Source organism: Abramis brama (genome assembly GCF_963993115.1).
Source record: "Abramis brama genome assembly, chromosome: 16".
Lineage (NCBI taxonomy): Eukaryota > Metazoa > Chordata > Actinopteri > Cypriniformes > Leuciscidae > Abramis > Abramis brama.
The window spans coordinates 24,513,048-24,536,417 of NC_139978.1; the positions used below are offsets into that span (position 1 = coordinate 24,513,048).

General features: G+C 37.0%; 1 protein-coding gene across 1 annotated transcript in view; it reads right to left on the reverse strand.

The window, feature by feature from the left end:
- The window catches only part of cacna1fb (calcium channel, voltage-dependent, L type, alpha 1F subunit), a 45,520-nt gene that overhangs the window by 14,562 nt on the left and 7,588 nt on the right, over positions 1-23,370 (reverse strand). The window contains exons 4-29 of the mRNA XM_084087166.1: positions 18,949-19,088; positions 16,946-17,091; positions 14,513-14,665; positions 14,231-14,427; positions 14,008-14,111; positions 12,667-12,818; positions 10,477-10,551; positions 10,087-10,168; positions 9,709-9,735; positions 8,921-9,081; positions 8,482-8,707; positions 7,917-8,124; positions 7,052-7,172; positions 6,600-6,675; positions 6,130-6,196; positions 5,981-6,050; positions 5,645-5,747; positions 4,346-4,475; positions 3,748-3,807; positions 3,522-3,628; positions 3,121-3,208; positions 2,358-2,465; positions 2,187-2,239; positions 1,883-2,029; positions 1,583-1,784; positions 118-276 (exon numbers count right to left, since the gene is read on the reverse strand). Coding sequence (XP_083943292.1) covers positions 118-276; positions 1,583-1,784; positions 1,883-2,029; positions 2,187-2,239; positions 2,358-2,465; positions 3,121-3,208; positions 3,522-3,628; positions 3,748-3,807; positions 4,346-4,475; positions 5,645-5,747; positions 5,981-6,050; positions 6,130-6,196; positions 6,600-6,675; positions 7,052-7,172; positions 7,917-8,124; positions 8,482-8,707; positions 8,921-9,081; positions 9,709-9,735; positions 10,087-10,168; positions 10,477-10,551; positions 12,667-12,818; positions 14,008-14,111; positions 14,231-14,427; positions 14,513-14,665; positions 16,946-17,091; positions 18,949-19,088 — 3,162 coding nt within the window. The remainder of the gene's footprint in view (positions 1-117; positions 277-1,582; positions 1,785-1,882; positions 2,030-2,186; positions 2,240-2,357; positions 2,466-3,120; positions 3,209-3,521; positions 3,629-3,747; positions 3,808-4,345; positions 4,476-5,644; positions 5,748-5,980; positions 6,051-6,129; positions 6,197-6,599; positions 6,676-7,051; positions 7,173-7,916; positions 8,125-8,481; positions 8,708-8,920; positions 9,082-9,708; positions 9,736-10,086; positions 10,169-10,476; positions 10,552-12,666; positions 12,819-14,007; positions 14,112-14,230; positions 14,428-14,512; positions 14,666-16,945; positions 17,092-18,948; positions 19,089-23,370) is intronic.

The window sequence follows — 23,370 nt, forward strand, 5'->3', positions numbered from 1 at the left end:
ATTCCAAGAAAGCTCATATAAGCTCAGATTCACATTACCAAAAATAGATGTCTTTGTCTATGGTTCTACATGCTGATTATACAGCTTTTGTAAGAGTTGTCAGACTCAGCTGTTTACCTGCACAGCCAGAGTAACAGTGTTGAGGAGAATCAGCACAAACATGATGTACTCAAACCCTGTGGAGTTGATTATAGACCAGAACTTGTACTGCACTGGGTTTTTGGGGATGTACAGCTTCAACGGCTGGGCCTTCAGGGCGTATTCCACACACTGTCTCTGCAAATGACAAAAATGAGACACAGTGTGAGAAAATATACACTGGACTGGTGCACAACTCAACTCAAATGGGCTATTATCCAAAATGAGAAGTGAACATGAAAACTTGTATACTTACTGTTAATACACGTTTCAGTTTTTATTATAAACAACTTATCTGTGCATGTTACTCCAAAGAAAAAAAAAAAAAAAAAGTGTCCCTATTTAAATACCCTATTTCGCTAGGACATACACTACCGTTCCAAAATTTGGGGCTGGTAGAATTTTCATTGTTTTTGAAAGGAGTCTCTTTTGCTCACCAAGGCTGCATTTATTTGATAAAAATACAGTAATATTTTAGCCTGGAAATCCACACCTAAATCTGAAAGATTAATGGTCTGGCATCGACTAATGAAAATCGTCCGGCTCGAGGGGCGGCACCAAGCATGCATTTGAAAATCTCACTGCACGCAATTGAATAACACTACGACCAATCACAACAAGCCCCATCCGCTTAGCTACCAGCGGAGCTAACTGGTAGATTAGACTCTTGCCGTATCCGGTCGGCAAAACAGCAAAAACGCCCTTCTTGCAAAGGAACGATTAGAGCGCCGTCTTCTGTTCCTCTTTTAGATAAATAGCCAAGTCTAACTCGTTCATTGTAGCGGCCAAAGCCATTTCAAACAACTGGTGTTCATCCATAGGCATCTTGCAATGTTTACTAATGAGTTCGACGTCACACTGCTGTCGTCATCTGTTTAGCTCGCCTCTGGCCCGCCTATATCAGATAACCCGATGTGATTGGTGCAGCTCGGATACAAGGGCATATTTAATGAGCACCATTACTCGACGCCAGAGTAAACTCGCTGAGCAAATTCAACTTGTCCTTTCGCGAGAACTCTGGATTTCCAGGGTAGTAATATTGTGAAATATTATAAGTTTTTTCTATTTTAATATATTTTAAAATGTACTTTATTCCTGTAATGGCAAAGCTGAATTTTCAGCATCATTACTCCAGTCTTCAGTGTCACATGATCTTTCAGAAATCATTCTATGATGATGATTTGGTGCTCAAGAAACGTTTCTTATTATCATCAATGTTGAAAACAGTTGGGCTGCTTCTCATATATATATATATATATATATATATATTAGGATTATTTAAAGAAAAGAAAGTTCAATATCAAATTAATGAATACAAGTATTAAATTCTAAAATTCTTACTTAGCCCAGGTTTTTGAACAATAGTGTATTTTACATTACGGAAGTAAAATTGGTTGTGAATTTGAATTGAATTGTGAATTGGTTGTGAATACTTTCTTCAAACCTGATTTTTGTCCAGCTCGCAGTTCTTGAACTCAGCCTCTCCCTGTTCACGGAAAGTGATGATGACAAAACCCACAAAGATGTTCATCATAAAGAAGGCGATGATGATGATGTAGATGATGAAGAATATAGAGATCTCCACACGGTAGTTGTAAATGGGGCCGTGATTCTCTGCGTTGGCATCAATGGCTTTGTAGAGCAGCCTGAACGAGGAAAAACAGGATGTGGAGCATATTGTATAAACATGGCCATGGTGACCTTCAGTGACATATGGAGGAAGATGACAGAGGGGCAGACTCACGCTGGCCAGCCCTCGAAAGTGGAGACCGTGAACAGGGCCATCATTCCCATCAATACATTATCGAAATTGAAGTCGCTGTTGAGCCAGATCCGCTCTTTCACCATTGGATGACTCACATCTCCGTCTTTATACACCACAAATGTGCCCCTGTGTGTCACACACACACACATAAAAAATTTGAAGGCACAAATGGATGCACAAACACTCATGACACATAAGCATGCATGTTGCCCAAAGGCACACACATGTTGTTAACGTAAGAACAGAATTAAAATGTAATGACAGACGCGGAAATATGACATACTTGCACTGTTCTGGAGTGTTTTTAGCTTCATCTGTGCAACGATAAAATTTACCCTACAAAATACATCAGTAATGACGCATTAAAAAGTACATTCACACATAATATTTATGCTGATGTTAAATTTCTGAGAGCACAGGAGGTACACAGCCTTTTTGTGTGTGAGTGTTTTACCTTGAAAAGCTGAACACCAATGCAGGCAAACATGAACTGAAGTAGAGTGGTGACAATCATGATGTTCCCGATGGTCTTTATAGCCACAAACACGCACTGTACCACATGCTACACACACACACACACACACACACACACAGTCATCAGAGAAATGGAGTTTACACCATAACACTGACGTTGAAAATGAAAATGAATTACATGGCCATTCAAAATATTTGGGGTCAGCAAGATTAAAAATAAAATAATAAAAAATTCATATTTTACAATATTTCTGCTTTTTACAGCATTTTTGATTAAATAAAATGCTGTCTTGGCACGTGTAAGAGACTTCTTTCAAAAACATTTCAAAAATCTTCAGGACCCCAAACTTTTGTATACTAAAGCTTAGAGGATGTAAATATGAAGAGAAAGGAGGTTATTCTGGCAGATGAAGGTTCCTGGAAATAATGAGGAAGTTATAATTAACAGAAATATTGTCAAAATTGGTCATTGGAATTACATATAAACATTCCTCTGAAACTTTTGCCAAGAACTTTGATTGGTTACTTGTTTGTGACAGTAGGAAACAGGCGGTTTAAACCTGCGTTTTTGAGACTGTCTTTGGTTCACTGCAGTTTTAAGGAGAAAATACTCAGCAGTGGTGTTGACTTATGAACTTTCACATGGTTTGTCTTAAAGCATATCAAAAACACAACATATATACACAACATTACAACTTGATTTTCACCACAGGGCATACACACAAAAACACTAAAATATGTACCTTGAGTCCTTTGGCTCTGTTGATTGCTCGAAGAGGCCTTAGTACTCTGAGCACCCTTAGGATCTTCACTACAGAGATGGCACTTGAACTAAGAGAGAGAGAGAGAGAGAGAGAGAGAGAGAGAGAGAGAGAGAGAGAGAGAGAGAGAGAGAGAGAGAGAGAGAGGGAGAGAGGGAGAGAGAGAGAGATTTAACTTTGTATATGTGGACTTCTTCTTCATCGTCTCTAAAATTTCATTTTATTTATTTTTTTTACATTTGCATTCAAAGCGTGATAGAGCACTATGTACTTTTTTCCACCAGAGGGCGATACATACAGATACATCAGATATCACAGCTCACCTGTTTACACAAATTATGAACAGGAAACTTTTGATGACTGTATGAGAGTTGTGGACTTACTGTAAGAAGAAGGAGACCAGAGACACACTGACCACCAAAAGATCCAACAGATTAAACCAGTTTCTACAGAAGGAACCCTGATGGAGGAATGCGCCATGCACTGTCATCTACAGGGATAACGGAACAAAAAAGATGAGGGCATTTCAGTGTAACAACATTTCTGTTGCTGTTATCTTATCGGTTTGAAATCATTACAAAAACGATTGAATGATTGATTGACCGGTACCTTCAGTAAGATCTCCACAGTGAATATGGAAGTGAAAGCATAGTCAGCATAACCCAGAACCTGTAGAGAGAAATTCAGTTCTCCTAATATGAAAAATGATGGTACAGTATGTACAGTAGAATGTATGTGACATGTTTATTTGTGTACAGTATACGTGATTTAGACAAGTAGGACACAGTCCTGGATCAACATCCTTTGTTCTTGAAGATTTCCACCAAACAATCCGAGCCCTCACCATAATGTTTTCCGAAACCCTCAGGGAAATAATAGGTTGATAAGCATGTTGTTCGAGCCTTTGACTCCAGTCTTGACCCCAAACCTCAAATCTGATTGGTTGATACCAATGTTGTTCCAGAACTAACAAGGATTCTGATCCAGAAACATGTCCTACTTGGGTAAATCATGTTAAGATATGCGTGTGTGTGTGTGTGTGTGTGTCAGAGCTACAGAAGCTGTGTGTGTGTTTGACGGTCAGCTGATTGAAGGATGGCATTCCTCAGCTGGCACTGAAGAGCTTGTCCAACATTCCAATAAGGTCAGCTGCAGTAAATAACTATTAATGATCCTGCATGTGTGTGCAAGCAAGCAGGAATCTCACATTGTTCCTGAAGGAGTGAGCTCTGATAGGATCCTCCGCAGCCAGAGAAATGCTGCTGAGAATGATGAAAAGCAGGATGAGATTAGTGAAGATGTGGTGATGGATCAGGATATGGCAGCCCACTCTTATCCTGGAGAGAGACACAAAGAGAACTGTGGTCAGCTATGTGTTGTCTACATGGTCCAAAATTCAATATTACTTTATTTTAATTACATTTATTTGCCACGCTGCTTGAGAAAACAGAGGCATTTATATGGTCATGAATATGCTATGTTCGAAACCACTCATTCACTATTCAATACATAATGAGTGTCACATAGTTCACAATCTGAGTGAGTGAAAATGAGTGCATTTAGATGCATTTCCAGGCAATATTGTGTATTTTGCATGATGTTAAATATGCAATGCATCTCAAATGACAATAAAAACTTCTTGAAATCTGGAAACATTCCAAAAATGTGACTGTGTTCGTAAACACTGGATTTTGACTTGTTTTTGCTTTTAACAATACAAAAATAAAACATATTTAAGGTCAAATATGATTTTTGCTGTTTATCTTATTAAAGCCAAAGAGATTTTAATCGTTTACTGAAGACAAGATGACTGACTGTTACTTCTGAGGAAAATGCACTATAAGAACTTTACTATAAGAACTATAAGAATCTGAAGCCAAATGTTTTATTTTATTGATGAATTCCTCCAGAACTGACACACTCACGGTGTTAAGCCATCTAAATTAAAGTATGACGAACATAATCATAATGTCCATGTTTGAGATGGAGTGAGTGACAAACAGCAAACTAATTCCTCTGGCATAATGCAGAATCTTGATTTATAGCTGGCAAAAATAAATAAATATGGCTAGTATTTTGGACCATGGGTGTCTATATTTGACTGTCATGCTGTAAAAAAGAAAAAATATTGTTTATATATGAAAAAAAAATTACACAATGAAAATATTTATATATAAATTTCTAATTTTAAAGGGATAGTTAAAAATTTAAATTTTGTCATCATTTATTCACCCTCATGGCGTTCCGAACCTTTTTTTCCGCAGAACACAAAAGAAGATATTTTGAAGAATGTTGGTAACCAGACAGTTTTGGTGACCAGACTTCCATTGCATGAAAAAAAAAAAAAAAACACTGAGAAATTTATCTTCTTTTTTGTTCCACAGAAGAAAGACATTCATACAATACACGTTTGAATGACACGCGTAAATAATGAAAGAATTTCACTTTTGGAGAGGACTATCTCTTTAAAATGGCATTGAGTTTGTGATTAAAACTGCACACTCACGGGTTGGTCTTGCTGAGGCAGAAGAACGCACTGCCCTCTGGGATTGGTAGAACTTTCTCTTTAGGAGGAGCAAAGTCAGCAACATTGAGCTGAACTTTCCCTTCTTCCAGCAGAGAAGGACAGAAGGAAAGAGATATAGATAGAGAAAAACTGAGTTAATGAGATCACAATCTAGCTCAGTCACCACTGTACCCTTGAGCAGCCAACACTAAACCTCAGGACACTCCAGAGGGACTCTTAATTACGGTCACAAACGTCTGCTAAATAACTACAAAACATTTTAGAATTAACAATCTGTTCAAACGCAATATGGCATCTAGCAATCATGGACTTCACCTTCATCATCTCCCTCCACGTGCTCCTCTTCCTCCTCCTCCTCCTGCTCGTATTCATCATCCACGTCCACCTGTTGAAAACAAAATGAAAGATTGACCTCAATGTGATGATTATTCAACAACAACGGCAGAAGAGTTGGATTTCCATACCTTCACCTCTCCATTCTCTCCTTCAACATCAGCCTGTTCTCCCTCTCCTTCTCCCTTTTTTTTTTCTCTGTCAGGATCAATAGATCACACATCACAATCTTTGTTTTTCCATATACAGTGGGGTCCCAAATGTCTGAAACTATTTTGTCAAAAATGCTTTAACAATTTGAAAATAACAATTATAGTAAAACGTTGATTTTAAAAAAATAACAAAGAATGTATTAGTATTTGCTTTGTCTCAGTTTTGCTTTAGTGAAAGATTATTAAATGTTTCTTATTCATCAGAATGTTTTACTTTTTGTTTTTGTTTTCAGGCTTAAACTTCAATCCCATATTTTCAATGTGGACTTTTGGACCCCACGGTACATGTTAAAGAATGGTAAATGTATTCATTAATGATGTAATATTTATGGCAGTTAGAAAAAGAGATTAGTTGAGATTATATGATCTGAGATGATTTAAAAACACACTCATTCTTCTTCTCGTCTCCATCGCCTCCTGCTAAGTTGTCGACAGCGATGGCCAAGAAGACGTTCAGCAAGATATCTGAGAGAGCAGAGGTTAAGACCCAACAAATACAAAAATATGGCAAACCACATCCAACAGCAACAACAAAACACAGAAATGAGGATTTTTGAAGGATGGTGAGATATGGTTCGTTTTTAATCAGTAAGCAATGACATCTGTTACTAGTTGGAAATAACTGCATGCCTGTTACTCAAACAGTAGTGTGTATGGCAGGTTCAAATCCCAGGGAAAGCATGTATACATACAACGCAACTTATGACACTTTGGATCAAACTATTTACAATGCATAAAAGTAAATTAATTAAACTGTTGCTGTTAATTTATGATATTACATACACATAATTAATGCATAATAAATAAGCCAGTGAAATCCAGTTTTAGAGGGAAAGGATACAGTTACCACAGATGAACAAAATCACAAAGTAAAGACAGACGATCATTCCAGGGAAAACCGGGCCGCCGTACGCCATGATACCATCATACATCACTACATTCCAGTCTTCACCTGTTAATATCTATAGAGGGGAGGAAATTTTTTTTAATTTAACACAAAAATACCTCAGATATACAAAAAAAATTAAACAACTGACAAACTTTATTTTATACTTTTTATACTGTGTTTCTTTAACAATAATTTCTGTTTTTATCTGTGTACTGTTTTTCTTTATTGATGAATATTTAGTGAAAATTAGAATTTCTGCTTATTAACTCTTTCCCTGCCAGCGTTTTTGAAAAAGTTGCCAGTCAGCGGGTGCATTTTTTCACAAAACGTTCATGCCCACCAGAATATTTTGTTATATGAATACCTGAACATACAATATATCAAAAGAAAGAACAAAAACTCTGAAAAAAAAACTCATAAAGTTTGAACAAATATTTAAATATTTTCAACAAAAACCTGAGGAAACTGCATTTTTGACAAAACCTACATTGGATTAAGAACTATGATCAAAAAAGGTAGATGGAGTAGATCGAGACCATTTCATTTGGTAATGTTAGACGTTTTTGATTTTTATACAGTTTAATGTTTGATGATCACGTTATTTTACATGTGCATAACATAATCAATGCTTCCATCACTTGTTTCTGCTTCTTAGCCTATGTTTTGATCTGGAGATTCAATACTCTTTCAGAAGTTACGTAATAGCGACCACTACCGTAACACTGAAAACATGGATTGCCATAAAATTCTGTCAAAAGTGGGGAAAGAGTTAAGTAACCTAACATTATGTTTTCATTGTTGTATGAGAGTTTATTACCTGAAAGCAGGTGAGCAGGGCCTGAGGGAAGGCATCAAAGGTGCTCCTTTTGGTCTGCGTCTCATCAAAGTTGAACTTCCCTCCGAATAGCTGCATGCCAAGCAGAGCGAAGATGATGAGGAAGAGGAAGAGCAACAGCAGCAGGGAGGCAATGGACTTCATTGAATTCAGTAGCGAGGCCACCAGATTGGACAGAGCCGTCCAATGGCTGAAGAGGACAAGTGGGGCAAGAATTAACAGGGTGGAAATGTAATGAGGAAAGACAGAAACATCAGGAGAAACAGAAAGGACCAGACTGAGTTTGCAGGGGACAGAGAATACACATGGAGGCCAACCAGCACGATTTTGAAATTATTAAAAGAAATCCAATAAACGTTTTGGGTGTATAAATTATACATATTTTTTGTCATTTTTAAAATCGACATGTTAATGTTGTCTATGAAATTTCTAGAAAATACCAAATTCTTTAGACATGTTCCGAATTTGAGTTTTTATTTTTTTAGTGTCAATTTTTTTTAATTTTGTACCCATTCATGTAAGAAGCAAGTTTAAGAGGCCTGAGTACCGTGTGACTTTGAAGATACGAAGCAGGCGGACGCAGCGCAACACTGAGATGCCGAGAGGTGGCATGATCTCCAACTCCACCAGAACTGTCTCCAGAATCCCACCGCACACGACGAAACAGTCAAAACGGTTGAAAAATGCAACAAAATATCCCCGCAACCCCAGACTGTACATTTTCAACAACATCTCCACTGTGAACAATGACAGGAGAACCTTATTGGCAATGTCTATGAGAGAGACACAAAAAGAAAGAGAGGCAGATAAATAGATGTGATCTCAGCTCAATCATTTTAGTCAACATGTAAATTCATTCATTGGTAACACCAGACTCAGCAACAAAAAAAAATCTGCTAATAGAAGTCTATGAATAAAAGTGTGGCTGGTGCTGTGGGACAGTACACGTTATGTCAGCAAGGTGATGTTTGGTAACAGCTACATACCCTGAATTTCAGTGAGCCACTCTGGTTGGTTATAATGTTCTGAGGCACTGAGAGCTGTGTTGAGGAAGACCAGGAGCAGCACCACCCAATAGAATGTCACAGATTTTACTGCTGTACGACAGTTTCTTCGAATGCAGCGGTTCCAGCGGCGCAGGGCACGACTAAGCGAACACACAAAAAATTTGCCTATAATCACTATATACATTTTTTATTATATTAAAAAATATATGCATATTATTATTATATATATATATATATATATATATATACTGTATATATATGTTTATTATTTCACCAAAATATACATATTGTTATGATATACATAAAATCCAAACAATAAGTCATGAACCATGTGATCAGAGCCGTTTTAGAGGGCATGTAATAATTATAAAAATTATTGTTGGTTTAACTTGAAAAAGTAAGTTACCTTGTTGCCTTAAAATTTTGAGTTTATTGAAATAAAACATTTGAGTTAATACAATGAAGGAGATTGGTTTAATGAATAGAAACTCAAAATATTATGTTATCTGAACCACATTAATAACCACATTAAAGTTGATTTGACAAAAGAAAAAAGGTTTAAATAACAGATCATGAAAATACTTTTTTCCCCCATTGATACATTGTTTCTTCTTGTTTTGAGCATAAATCTCACTAAATTTAGCTAATTTATGCTGTAACTAAGAAATAAAAACTGTCTGCAAGTGTATTTCCCAAAGTAAAGTTTACTATACATCTAGAGTAGCAGGTAAACACTGAACCACGAGTTTGTCCTCACAACGACTCACCAGCAGGGGATCTTCATAATGCGAGCACTGAAGTCAAAGAAAAGTGGACAAAACAAAACGAAACGACAATGAGATCACAGACAATCACAACACAGAGCAATTGACAAAATGTTAACACTGATGCATTGCGTTTAACAAAGATCCAGTTCAGATACTGAATCAAAGACAGCCGAAGAAGCCCAGAGTAATGAACTGACTTGCAAGAGCACAAAGAATACAAAGAAAAGAGAACATAATGAGCCGCAACTGAGAAATTTAGAGATGACACTCCATTATGGCTGATAACAACTTCCATTAGCAAGCCAGCATGACAACACAATGAAAAATGTTGTTTCTAATTATAGTGGGTATGTATGTGTGAGTATATATATGCATTACCAGCAAGCAGCACAACAATCTGTGTGTTCCTCATCTATGTTTTCAGTGTTCTCGGAAGCTGTTTCACTGGCTGGAAGACTTGCTATAGCGAATGAAAAACAGGAAGAAAGTGAAAGATACACAGAGACAGAAAAGGACTGTAAAAAAGAGAGGTGTAAGAGAGACAAAGAGAAAAAAAAATGTCGGCCACACATTGGCACAGTTTTGGAGAAAAGCAATCTCTCTGAAATAGGGTCAAAGCACTTAATATGGGTCCAACCGAGAGATGTGATTTCTAGCCCCAGATGTAAATCATACAATTAGACCAGACAAAGTTGAGGGGGGCTATATATAGTACAGCGGGGCAGTGAACAGTGAAGAGGTCATGCGTTTCATTCTGATTGGCCGTACCGTGGGTTTCGTTTGAGTGGCTGAACCAGCCAAATTTCCCCCTCTTCTTATCAGCTAGGTCACGCAAAGTCACACCTGAGGGAGATTGAAAGATCGAGAGAGAGAGAAAAGAGTGAGAGACATGGAAAAATGGCAAAAGTGTGGCAGGTGGGCAAAATTTTACCTTAAACATCAATGATGAGATGAAATGTTTAATTTATTAACAGTATATCGGGAACTAATTTAAAAGGTGAAATGTGTTATTTCTGGCAATAGTGACTGTAAACTGATCTGCAAGAATAATGATTCATACTTTTGAGTATGAATGGGGTCCAGGGCAGTGATATTTTAGTATTATTCAAGAACTATAATTGTAATGTGTAGATGAACACGCACAAATCAGAATTAAGTCTTTTTAATAAACCAGGAGAAAATCAACAAGGTCCCTATCCACCCATCGGGGGTAGGCTCCGCCCCTGCCTTCATCTTCAGGCAGGAACTGCAAGTGTCTTCTACCCTCCGGATTTGGATTACGGACGGGGCCTACGCCAAAGAACTTTAACATTTCATTTTGCATTCAAACTGTTAAATAAATCGTACTCATTCGTTATCTTGCCTCCCAAGTCTTTCTGGTAGAACTAAGAGGAACTAAGGGCTTAAATACACAGAGTGAGGTTATTAACTGGAACAGAAACAGGTGCGTGATAAATTAGAGACCATGGAAACTAATAACGACCAGGAACACAGGCAAAACGGGAACAGGGAAAACTAATTCAAAACACAATGAAACTAAACAGACTTATCCCTGATAATTATATTATTTATTAATATTTTGAAATAGATTTTATTTTTATATTTTCTGGTTTTCATTTTAATTTTAGTTTAAGTTTTTTTATTCTATATGGATACAATTTATTTTTATTTCAGTTTTACTTTGGGTAATTTAGTACTACTTCAACTAATTTACTTCAAATTAAAATTATTTTATTTCAGTTAGTTGTCAAGTTTCATTTAATATATATTTTAACAAAAACAGCACTGATCCAAGGACCCCATGGGGCCATAAGCGGGTGTTTACGGGTGCTAAAAATACAAAATGTATTTTTGAAGGGAAGTCAGAGTAAACATTTTTACTTAAATGTGTTTTAGCACTTTTCAATATTTCACAACATATTTAGAATATTTTATATTATTACTGTTTAATTTTGCTGGTGTTTCAGACTGGTCTGAAATCCTGAGATTAATCATGACTATTTTATTCTATTGACAACCATAGTTTTAAACAGTAAGAAAAAAAATACATCTAACATTAACAGTATATATATTACTTTGGCCTTGGTCTGTATTATATTATGCTCACTATAGCCCCTTTCACACAGCGCGATGATCCGGGCAAATTTCCAGAATGCCTTCTGTGTGAACGCAAACACGACCCGGGATTGATTCCGGCATCGATGCCGGGTTGGGGACCAAGTAACATTGCCGTGTTCAGTCCCGGAACGCGCGCTGTGTGAACAAAAGCCGTAATAATGCCGTGTCGTAGTGATGCCGCTGAAGCCGGGATCGTTCGCCAGCTAGTGAAACGGTACGTAATGCGCAAGTTTATGATCGAATCAGAGAAAAAAAATGCACAAGCGTGGTTTCTCGAGAGAGAAATCGCAGCTCATAAGCAAACTTAAGACGCTGCTGAGACATTACAAGTCACATCGATGTCACGTGTCTTTACGGGATTTTTACGGGTCGTGTGTGAATGCACTCTCTGATTCCGGAAAATCACTGGCAGTGTGAATGAACCAAAATCAAACCAACTTGGGTCAAATCCCGGGTCACTTTATCCGTGTATTTTCCAGAATCTCTGTGTGAAAGGGGCTTATGTCTCTCATTCCATGTAAATGAATCTTCATACATTAAATTATATAGCTGCCATAATATTTTAGGTAGGGGGCCCTCACAAAGGGATAAAAATATTTGGGGCCCTTGGGATCAAGAAGTAAAAAAAAAAAAAAAAAAAAAAAAAAACTGTCTTACTTGACTTATTATTGTCTCTGTATGGTAAACTGGGATAAGGGAAACTATTATCATATAAAAAATACATACATTACACAATTCATCTTTAAATGTGCTTGAGTGTGTATATCAATGTTTCTACAATGAACAATTGATATCAAGGACAAAGGGTTCTAGAGGGTGGAACAGAGGAAGAGATCTTACGTCTGTTTCCGTCTTCATCAAACTCATCTATGTCCTCAGCCTGAGTGATCCAGTCCATATATCCAGACAGATCCTCCTCCATCTGCTGTTTCTCACGGAGCTTCTGAAAATCTCCACGAGCTTTCGCCTTCTCTCTCTCCTTAGAGAATTCTCTACACACAAGTATAGCTTGTTAGACAAGCAAAACAAACACACACACAATGCAGAGGCAAAAAACACACTGTGGACTTTCACACTCTGTTTAACGAAGGGGAAGCTGCACGAGGTGGTATCTTTAGGGAATTCTGTGCGCTTTGGAACAGTCTGCAGGAAATCAGACTCTGCAAATCTGCTGCTCTCAGCATCTGGGGATTGTTCCATTCAGGTGAGTAAAAACATTAACATCTGATATCTGCTCATCTCCTGCTGTCCTCTGTTAAATAATCACTCACACAGACATGCAAAGTTATGATGCACAGGTATGATGGTATGATGTCATGAAATGATGAAGGCTTAGCACATGAATTAATTGGGATATGGACAAACTGTTTTAATCAATAAATTGTCCCATGTGATGTATTGATCCAGAGATAAGGCAGAAGTATTTGCTGTTTCCCAAGTCAAAATTGAAATGTAGAAACATTATTATTAGACATATGCAAAAATTAACAAAAACAACTGCATACCGAGTTGCCATGCATCTATTCATCAAAAATCCAGATTTGTTTTTTATCATGGTTTCAACAACACAGCTGTTTTCAACATAATTTAAAAAAAATGTTGTGAACCAAATGATTTAGAATGATTTCTGAAGGATCATGTGACTAAAGACTGAAGTAACGACTGCTGAAAATTAAGCTTTGCCATCACAGGAATAAATTACATTTATATATTCAAATAGAAAAGAGTTTATTTTAATATATCATTACTGCTTCTACCATATTTTTGATCAAATAAATTGAGGAAGCATAAAAAAACTTCTTTAAAAACATTTAAAAAAATATTGTTGCTCCCAATCTTTTGAACAATAGTGTATATGTCAAGTATGATGATGCAATAGTTTAGCTGGAACATTTTCACTTTGAGTACAAAGGGTTCCTGGTTAGAATTCCAACCTTAACCCTTGATATATCAGCAGTGGGAAAACTGCTCCTGTAGCTCAAACAGAAGAGCATGACAGTAGCAACGCCAAAGGACGTGAGTTTGACCAGAAAATGCATAAACTGCTAAAATGAATATTCTGAATCAATGCTTTGGATATTAAATGAAGTGATAGGGACTAAATCAGCCATGGCAAAATCACTCATAGACACTTTCCCCCAAACATTCACATAATTATCTATCCTATATAAGTAAACTCACCCGCTCAACACACCCAACACAAGGTTGAGAACAAAGAAGGATCCAAAGATGACCAGGCTAACAAAGTAAACCCACGGCAACTCAAACCCAATAGCATCATTCATCTACAGAGATGAACAGGCAAGCAAAAGCACCAATATTAGTGTCATACACAATCACTTGCTTAAAATATAATTATGACCCATTACAGTCAAGCTGAAGACCATGTATACGGCTTAGTTACCCAGTACAGGACGTCTGTCCAGCCTTCCATTGTGATACACTGAAAAACTGTTAACATGGCAAAGAAGAAGTTATCAAAGTTAGTGATGCCACCGTTAGGTCCTTCCCACTTTCCCCTGCACTCAGAGCCATTGATATTGCACTGGCGTCCATGACCCGCAAATGCACATGGGAGTGGATCATCGTCTGCATAATTTTCTGAAAAAATAAGAGAGACAGATGGAGGAAGACAGAGAGTGACAGAAAACGCACATGAATATTTTATGTGAGTATGTGTGGATACCTGTGCCTATATAAAAGCAGGTGCGATGCATTCGTCCGATGAAGAGCTCCAGTCCAATGATGGCGTAAATGATGATGACAAAGAGGACAAGCAGAGAGATGTGCAACAGGGGAACCATTGCCTTCATGATGGAGTTTAACACAATCTGCAGGCCTGCACACGCACACACATACACACACAGAGCAGAGAAATCATGGCCTTCATAATGGAGTACAATCTGTAACCCGAAACCTATATTTTGTGCAGAAGAAAATAATTCCCATTCTGTCTGTTTATGTCCATTATATCAATTTAGTATTTGGTCTTTTTTTGGGGCAAAACCGTCACATACATCAACAACATATGAAGCAGCCTCTATGGAAGACACTACCATGCATTTCAGACATGAATCATGGCAGAGTCGACGAAGAAAATGAAGAAAGCGCGGTCAGAAGAGTGCAGAGATACGTTAAAGAACGTTAAATACAAGTACTCCACAGCGACTCTAGGGGTCGCTGTTTGAGAAAAACGGAAACTGCATAGTGTGCCTTTAAATGTACACTATGTAACTTTTGGCCCTCTAGCGGTTAAACAACAAAACTGCATGCATTTTGCAGAAGAACATTGTTTTGGTTGTGCTTCAGCTCTGTGTGACTGTGCGGATGAATATGGTTATCTTAGTGCTCATAAAACATTATCTACTAGGCTTAAGAGATATAACTAGTTTAGATGGAAAGGATCTCAGGCTGACTAGCTGAAGACATTACTCTAGCTGTACCCATAAATAGACACGGTACTTTCTTGAAAATAAATTCCAGCACAGCACAACAACTATAATTAAATGATCCTTCACGATAGATAATGCTTTACAATGAACTCTGTTAGAGAGCTACATATGGCAATTCATCTGTATAATAAAATACATTACTCATCTATTGAGTAATAAAAACACCATTTCTGCGTCACTTATAACATTTCAAATCCTTCAGTTCTTCCCATCTCTGAAAAGCCAAGCCAATTTTGATTCTCGTTTTATTACGAGCTCTGTCGTGTTCTCTTTTTGCCAGCAGACTGTACTGGGTAATGGGTAATTAATGGGTAATTCCCTGGAGGTTCAAGATTTAGAGTGCTCAATGTCAAACTTTCTTGCTCGTTGTGACAATTGACCTATGCCACTCCCTCATCATACACGCGTCAACGTAGCCGGAGCATCTTTTCTCTATTTACGGCTATGACAAGACACTCACGGGTGAGTGACATATGTATGCAATTTTCCATGAAAAAACATTTATACGGTTTGAAAGATGGATTGATGACGTATTGACTCGTTATTTAAATTTTGTTAATTTTGGGGGGAGGGAAGAACGTACATAGCGTATCTTTAAATTAGTTACCTACTCTGTTTAGTTTTGGTTTAAGTCTTGTTTGTTTCTGTGGTTAATTATCATCAGCTGTATCTTAGTTCCTGATTATCCCCTGCATATATACTCCCTGTTCTGTTTAGTCCTTTGTCGGTTATTGCCTTATTCAATATGGTTGTGTTCCGTATTAAAGTCTCCGGAAACTGGAGCACCCTGAAGAAACCCACGCTGACACGGGAGAACAAAAAACTACATACAGAAATTACTCCTGGCTCAGCTGGGCCTCGAACCAGGGACCTTCTTGCTGTGAGGTGACAGTGACCACTGAGTCGCCGCACCGCCTAATAGCATTACACGAGCACACAGTGAGGAATTTTTAATGTGTGTTTTCCTGTAAATGTAATGGGTATATGAATGAGAAGAAGTGTCCTCATTCAATGTCATCTTGCCTCACTGGGAGACTTGCCAGGATAACCGTGGGGGTGAGCACATGAGGGGGAGATACCATCGTACATGCCGGTAGGCAGGAAAGTTCCACATCAGAGCTTCTAATAGTACTGTGGTGGAATAAGTCATTGACTGTTCCGTGTTCCAGGATACACATCCCTGTTTTCCGCTATCCTCACCAGTAAAGTAGCTAATGGAATTGTGTTTTCAGAACCACGGACAGTGTTCTTTGAAACCGTCCTCTTATCATGTTAGTATTGTAAAGACACAATCAATAATGGCCCTTTGGTTAGTTGGTCAGTGATTCAGGAGTGTGTAGCCGTGGATCTGATTTTGAAATTACTGCGAAACAGAACAGCCTCTGGGTGCAACGATGAGTCAAGCTCATCTGGTGAGGACACTGAAATCTACAGGTCTAAATTTTCATGACATTAGAGAGGTCAAGCTACACCAGCCCCCTGATGATCGCTGCACAAATATCATAACTGCACAAAACACCACTCCATACAAATATCCATAGAGACTTAATAGCACAGTCAGTAACACTCTTGCATTGGTGATACACCATTGCTGAATAGTTCATAGCAATTTACACCAGATTTTACTAACTTGTTTCCTTATTTTTCTATTACAAACACAAACTCACTGGGCACTCCAGAAACCAATCTGAGGGGTCGTAGGACTCTGAAGGCTCGGAGGGCTTTGACATCTAGACCTCCAGGTTTCCCCGGCGTATGGGATGTTGTTTCACCGGACTTATGTGTAACAGTCTCTAATACCACACTGAACAACCTGCAAAAAAAAAAAAAAAACATAATTGTGGTTGAATAAATATTTCTAAAATACTAAAATGTGTAATTGACTTTAAACAATTAATATTACATTTAAAAGGATGATCTTTTGAGTTGTTACTTTCAAATAGGAACTTCGAATATTCATTGAATCAAAGATAAAAATGGACATTTGAATACAGGAGTTCAGGTTTTTACAACAAGGTCATATGTTAAATGTTTATACATTACATTATTAAATTAATATGTAGAGTGTATGAATATTTGGTTTAATTTTACACTTTACACCAAAATTAGATGGCATTTAGTCATGTTAGTAAAACTTAAGCTATTGATTATGACATGACAAATTATTGACAAAAAAAGGATATGCTTATCAAAAGAAAGAACAACTATGACTAAAACGAAATAAAAACTGTAAAAATGAACACTGGAACTGGCCTAAGAGTTTATGTTCAAATGAAACATACAGCGTAATCAGCGTAGTCCAGTTCTCCAATGACAGCCAGTGAATCAGTATAGTCTGATTCCCAAACGAATGATTCTTTTGAGTGAATCAAAAACATACAGAGACCAGTGTAGCTCGATTCCCGAACAAATGACTCTTTCTTTTTTTTTTACATTGACCAGTAAAGCCTGATTCTCAAACTAACCACTATTATGATTTGGTTCTTTTTAGTAGGCCTAACATTGACCAGTGAAGCCTGATTCCCAAAAAAATACTCTTATGAGTTGTTTTTTCTAGTAACATTTACCAATGAAACCTGATTCCCGTATGAATGACTCTTATGAGCTGGTTCTTGTTAGCGAATCAAAACATATATCATGACCATTGTAGCCCGATTCCCAAACAAATGACTCTTATGAGCTGGTACTGAAGTGAAGTTCTTTTTAGTGGACTGGAAACATACTGCATGACAAGCGTAATTTGATTCTCCAACGAATGTTGTGAAGTGTTGTGGAAGCTGGCTGGGCCATAATATTCGTGGCACCCATCCCAGCTATGTGTGCTCTCATGCATACACATGTACGCACAAATACTCTTAGGATGGCATCATCAGTATTATAAGCAGAAATATTATGATGTGTAATACCGTGTGTTTGGAACAGATCCACCTGCCCATTAGCGGTTCTGACTGTGAGCTTAGTGAAATCTCTAATCAGTACTAAAAAAAGCTCTCAAAATTATACTCAAAAAGATGCTAAATGACTGAGACAGTCATCTTCTTTTAGATAATTAACCATCACTTTGACCAACTGGCCATTAATGACCCCAGAACAGCTGTTTAGTCCCATTTTAGCAGGACAGACAGAGCTCTGGGGATTGTCGCTCTTTAAATACACTCTATGGTGTTCACAGGAAGAAAATGAGTTTAAGCAGTGGCACACTATGAAAGATTGATTCTTTTTTAGTGCATGAAATGTTTATTTACTCTTTTCACATACACACACATATTCACCACAGTGCCGTAAAGCCTGGTGTGTGAAATTAAGGGTAGCGCCTAGTCTCTGTAGGTCAGATTAAGACACAAAGAGAGAGCGAGCTGGAGAGAGGATTGACAGCCAGATCTGACCAGATAATCCGAGAGAGAGAGCAAAAGGGAAAGGTTGAGAAAAGGGAGAAATGAGGAAAAAGGGGGTAAAGAGAACAGCAGGACAAGAGGAGAATTGTGAATAAGAGAGCTGTTGGCCATAACACAACCTGAATAAAAATCAGCTATGAAAATTAATATGCAAGTGAATCATGGGAGGAAAGGCAGTGATGTCACTCCGGGTTATTATGACTCATTTTTAAATGAAAAAGACAGTAAATAAACAAGTGTGATGGATGAGTAGAGTGGCGAAAATGGTGCCGTACCCTACAATGACGATGACAAAGTCCAGTAAATTCCAACCATTGCGGATGTAGGAGCTCGGGTGCATGACGAGGCCGTACGCCAGGATCTTCAGAAATGTCTCGATGGTGAAGATGATCAGAAACACATATTCAACTTGCTCCTGAGAAGACACAGAGGGAAGAGATATATATTTATAGATATATTATAGAATATTTATATAAAACTTAGAATATAAAAATGTTATATAGTCTAATAATAAAATGATATAAGCAATAATAGGAAACAATAATTTTATTGGATAATATTGGCCTGATTAGTTTGTGACCAATAATTTAGATTATTGTCGCCGTCGGGCAGAAACCTCAAATCTCCAAAAACGCAATTTTTTATACAATTAGTACACTGTTTTGTCAAAGTTGATATTGTGGCTTTATATGTGGTCAGACACGTGCATGTGTCATTATGTTATTAACATTTGACCAAAATCAAGCTCAAATGGAGTTACGAGGTTTTTGACCAGCGAATTTCGGATATACATAATTTGTCCGTCATTAGAATGGCTGCATATGAAGCAGTAAGTGCATCACATTATGTTTTCAGCAAATGACAGGTTATAAAGTTTACTGTAGCAATGTGGGCGCTCCGTTTTTTCTGTCGTTCGGCCAAAATCTCATGTTATTAAAGACGATGTTAAATCGTTATTTTCATTGGTTAGATATTTGCAAAACCCACAGACAGCAACAACTTTATATAAACAGCTTATTTAAACTTTTAATACAGTTTTAAAAACTTTTATACAAAATGTCTTAAAAAAATTATAATTAACTTTATAATTATATTTTATATTTAATAATATATATATATATATATATATATATATATATATATATACACAGTTTTAAAAGTACAAATAGTCTATGTAGTCTCTCAATTAAAATGGTCACAAACCTGTGTCACACAAATCATATGATCAAATCAATATTCTAAGCATATAATAAATAATCATATTAAATTGTTGTCAGTAAAAAATTAGGCTGTATATTTAGGTGTATGTACATGTGTGCACTGGTATGACCCCATGACCCCTGTTCACAATACAGTAAGCGAGAGAGACAAAGTCTAGAGCTGGAGCTGGCCTTCAAAATGGGGAATCTGCAAGCGTTTCAAAAGATTACTAATCTGTCAGCCTCTCTTTCTCTTCCTCCCTCTCTTTTGCCGACAGTCTATGCACTGTGCGGCACACTTGTGTGCATACACATTCCCTCCATATAAACAAACATATACAGACAAAACAACAAACTAACCACAAAAAACCACACCATCTGTGTAAGACTGTGACAGAGGTGGAAGAATAATACCATATGGACAATAATAACCGCATATGCACACACTGCTGTACTTGATTTGATGTAAAGTGGCATACAGCATAAACTTCCATTTGCTGGACCGTATGTCTCTGTCTGAAGTATGCAGAAGGTTTTTGCACACTGACAGGAACAGAATGTCATTGAACCATTTCTAAAGCTCTCAACTGCATATTCCCTTTCTTAGACGAGCAGAAAGACCATGGCAGCATTCAAAACATAACTTTTGCATAATTTTGTATAATAATGATGGATGAAATTAGTAGGGCTGTGAATTAAAAAGATTGTAATAGTATAATTAAGATAAAAAATAATACCAGGCAAATAAATGCAAATAATTGGCATATATAATAATCATAATAATATATAAATATATATTTTGGATTGCTGTAGGCAAGTGATAATGATAATAATGATAATAATTTTAAAGAATTTTAGTTTATATTTATATATATTATAAAAACAAGTTTTAATTTATATATTTTATAAAATATGCATTTCTTTTTATTGCCGTAGGCCAGAATGGAAATAAGGAAATAAGTTATATTTTGACTTCTAAAGACACTTTCTGTTGATTCAATGTTTTACTTGACTCCCACAATAGTTTAACATCTTTTAATTATCTTTCCTTAGGAGATTTTCTAAGCATATATTGATAAGTGCAATTAATTGCAATTAATTCATCTGCAACTCGAGTAATTATTTCAATTAAAATTTGCAATCAACTGTCAGCCCTTGTTATTAGACATGCAAGCTCAGAGTGCTGAATGCCTTTGAGTAATGAACCGAAGACAACGGAAACCAAGATGATGGACAGCAAAATATAACAAACAATATGGCATAGGGAAAGACCAACCGGCTTTTTGATAGAGACTGACAGCAAACACACACACACACTCATTAAATACATGCCCCCTCCTTTGCACCTGGAATCCAGGATGTGGCTTTAAGCATCAGAACAAAGATGGAGAGCGAAAAAGAGAGAAAGGGAGAGAGAGAGAGAGAGAGAGAGAGAGGGATGGGGTGATGGGGGAAGGGTGATGAGAGACAGGGGAGGAAGAGTAAGCTGCTTATCAGGACCAAGAGCATTTAGAGCAGCCAAACGAACAGGCAGCTACAATCTCTCCTGACCACCACTCTTTCTGCTCTCGCTGTCTTTATAACCCTCCCTGTCTCTTTCACTTTCACATCATTTTGTTGTCTTGTTGTCCTCCGAAAACTAAAAGACGACGACAGTGCAGGTGGATTTGATTGAGCTTGCATTGTGAGCGCATCTTTAAAAAGCTGAGCTTAATATTAAATTCACAGCATCATTCTTTTATCCGTTTTTGTTGTAAGCTTGGTTGTGCTGTGGGCACTTTTGGTACTGTGAACTTTAAGTTCACCCCAATTTGAAAATTATATCATCATTTACTCACCATCTTGTCTTTTTTTCTGTGTAACATAGACAAAGATATATTGAGAAATGTCTCAGTGTTTTGTTTATACGATGGAAGTCAATGCTGTTTGGACACATTCTTCAAAACATCTTTTCTGTTCCGCTGAATAAAGTCATACAAGTTTGGAACAAAATGAAGATGAGTAAATGATGAAAGAATTTTCTTTTTTTGTAGTGAACTATCCCTTTAAATTCCTGTGAACACACTTTTTCTCTTTAAACTCACTAGTTGAGTTGATTAGTCCAATAACAATGTCCAACAGTGGGCATACATGTATCATCTGTAAGCTGTCATTTTTCCCTCTTGAACCATCAAGGAACGTCAAATATAATAAGTGCAATGGAAATAGGCTAAGCACTATAAACTTCATATCACTGCATCTGCTACTGAGCATGCCCAGTGAGAAGCACTGTGACTGGGGGAATACCCATAAGCCCTTGCACTTGAATAATTTCATTATGTTTGTTTGTTTGGTCATGGGACTAATGAGGACATATTATTAAAACATGTTTAGCTCTATTTATTGAGTTTATGATGTTTTTATTTATTTATTATTGTTTGTTATCTTTAAGTCACTATTAGGATCATTACTGTTCCCTTTGCTAAAATGTCTTGATTTGTTTTTGATTCATTAAACTAAATGGTTCTAAAGCAGGGCAAAAACTAAAGCTTGCTAACTGCACTCAAAATTTCTGATCTAAGGAATATGCAGTATTTTCATTTAACTTCAAAATATGAGCTGTCAAAATAAATGCATGTAAAAATGACTATTTTTAGTTTTTATTTAAACTTATATAATGTTCCTAAAAAGCACAGGCCAACTTTATTTTTTTTAAGTAGGTAACTAATTTGCCCTGACACTGAATAAACTCTTTATTAACTCTTAATAAAGCCCTTAAAGGGTCATGAAACCCTAAACTATTTTTTGAGGTGTTAACAAATATGTACAGGTTGCACATCAATGAAAACAACTATAGCACTCATCATGTTTCTTATTAAAGGAAAAGTGTTTTGTTTTTTTTACATTTTTTGAAGCAAAAGTTGAACCAACTTCACGAAATGTGATGCACAGTACATGCGTTAATTGGCTGTGGTGTGTGGTGATTGGCTGCCGTGGCCAGAGAGTATGCGTCTACATCATCAGTTTCTGAGCTTTTCTCCACATTATTCATGAGAATCAACTCTTTTAATCCAATCACTGCTCTTTATTATTTACGAGATCGCATTACGGCGGAGAATTCAAATGTTTCAGCTCTGATGTTCACCTCTGCCATTCTCTCACCGTTCAGCTTTGAGTTTGTGTGTCGTAAGTGTATGTTTCCTCAGTACAGTAACACAAAAGAGTTTGTCTAATTTTTAGGTTTCCTTTGTGTGTCATGACTGGCAAACATGAAGGCGACAACACACCATTTAATTTACACGGAACCAAAGCTTACTTTACACATCAGCACTAATATTTTGCTGCCTAGAAAGCACTGGTATTTTCCTCTGGAAATGCAAATCTAGTCTATATGCAATCCAGCAAGTGAATGGGACTCTGACTCTGGAATGGGACTCTGACTCTGGAAGAAAACACTGTCATTCGTTAATTAGTCCGTGCTACACTGTGATCTCTCATCCGGGTTGCACATTCTGCCCT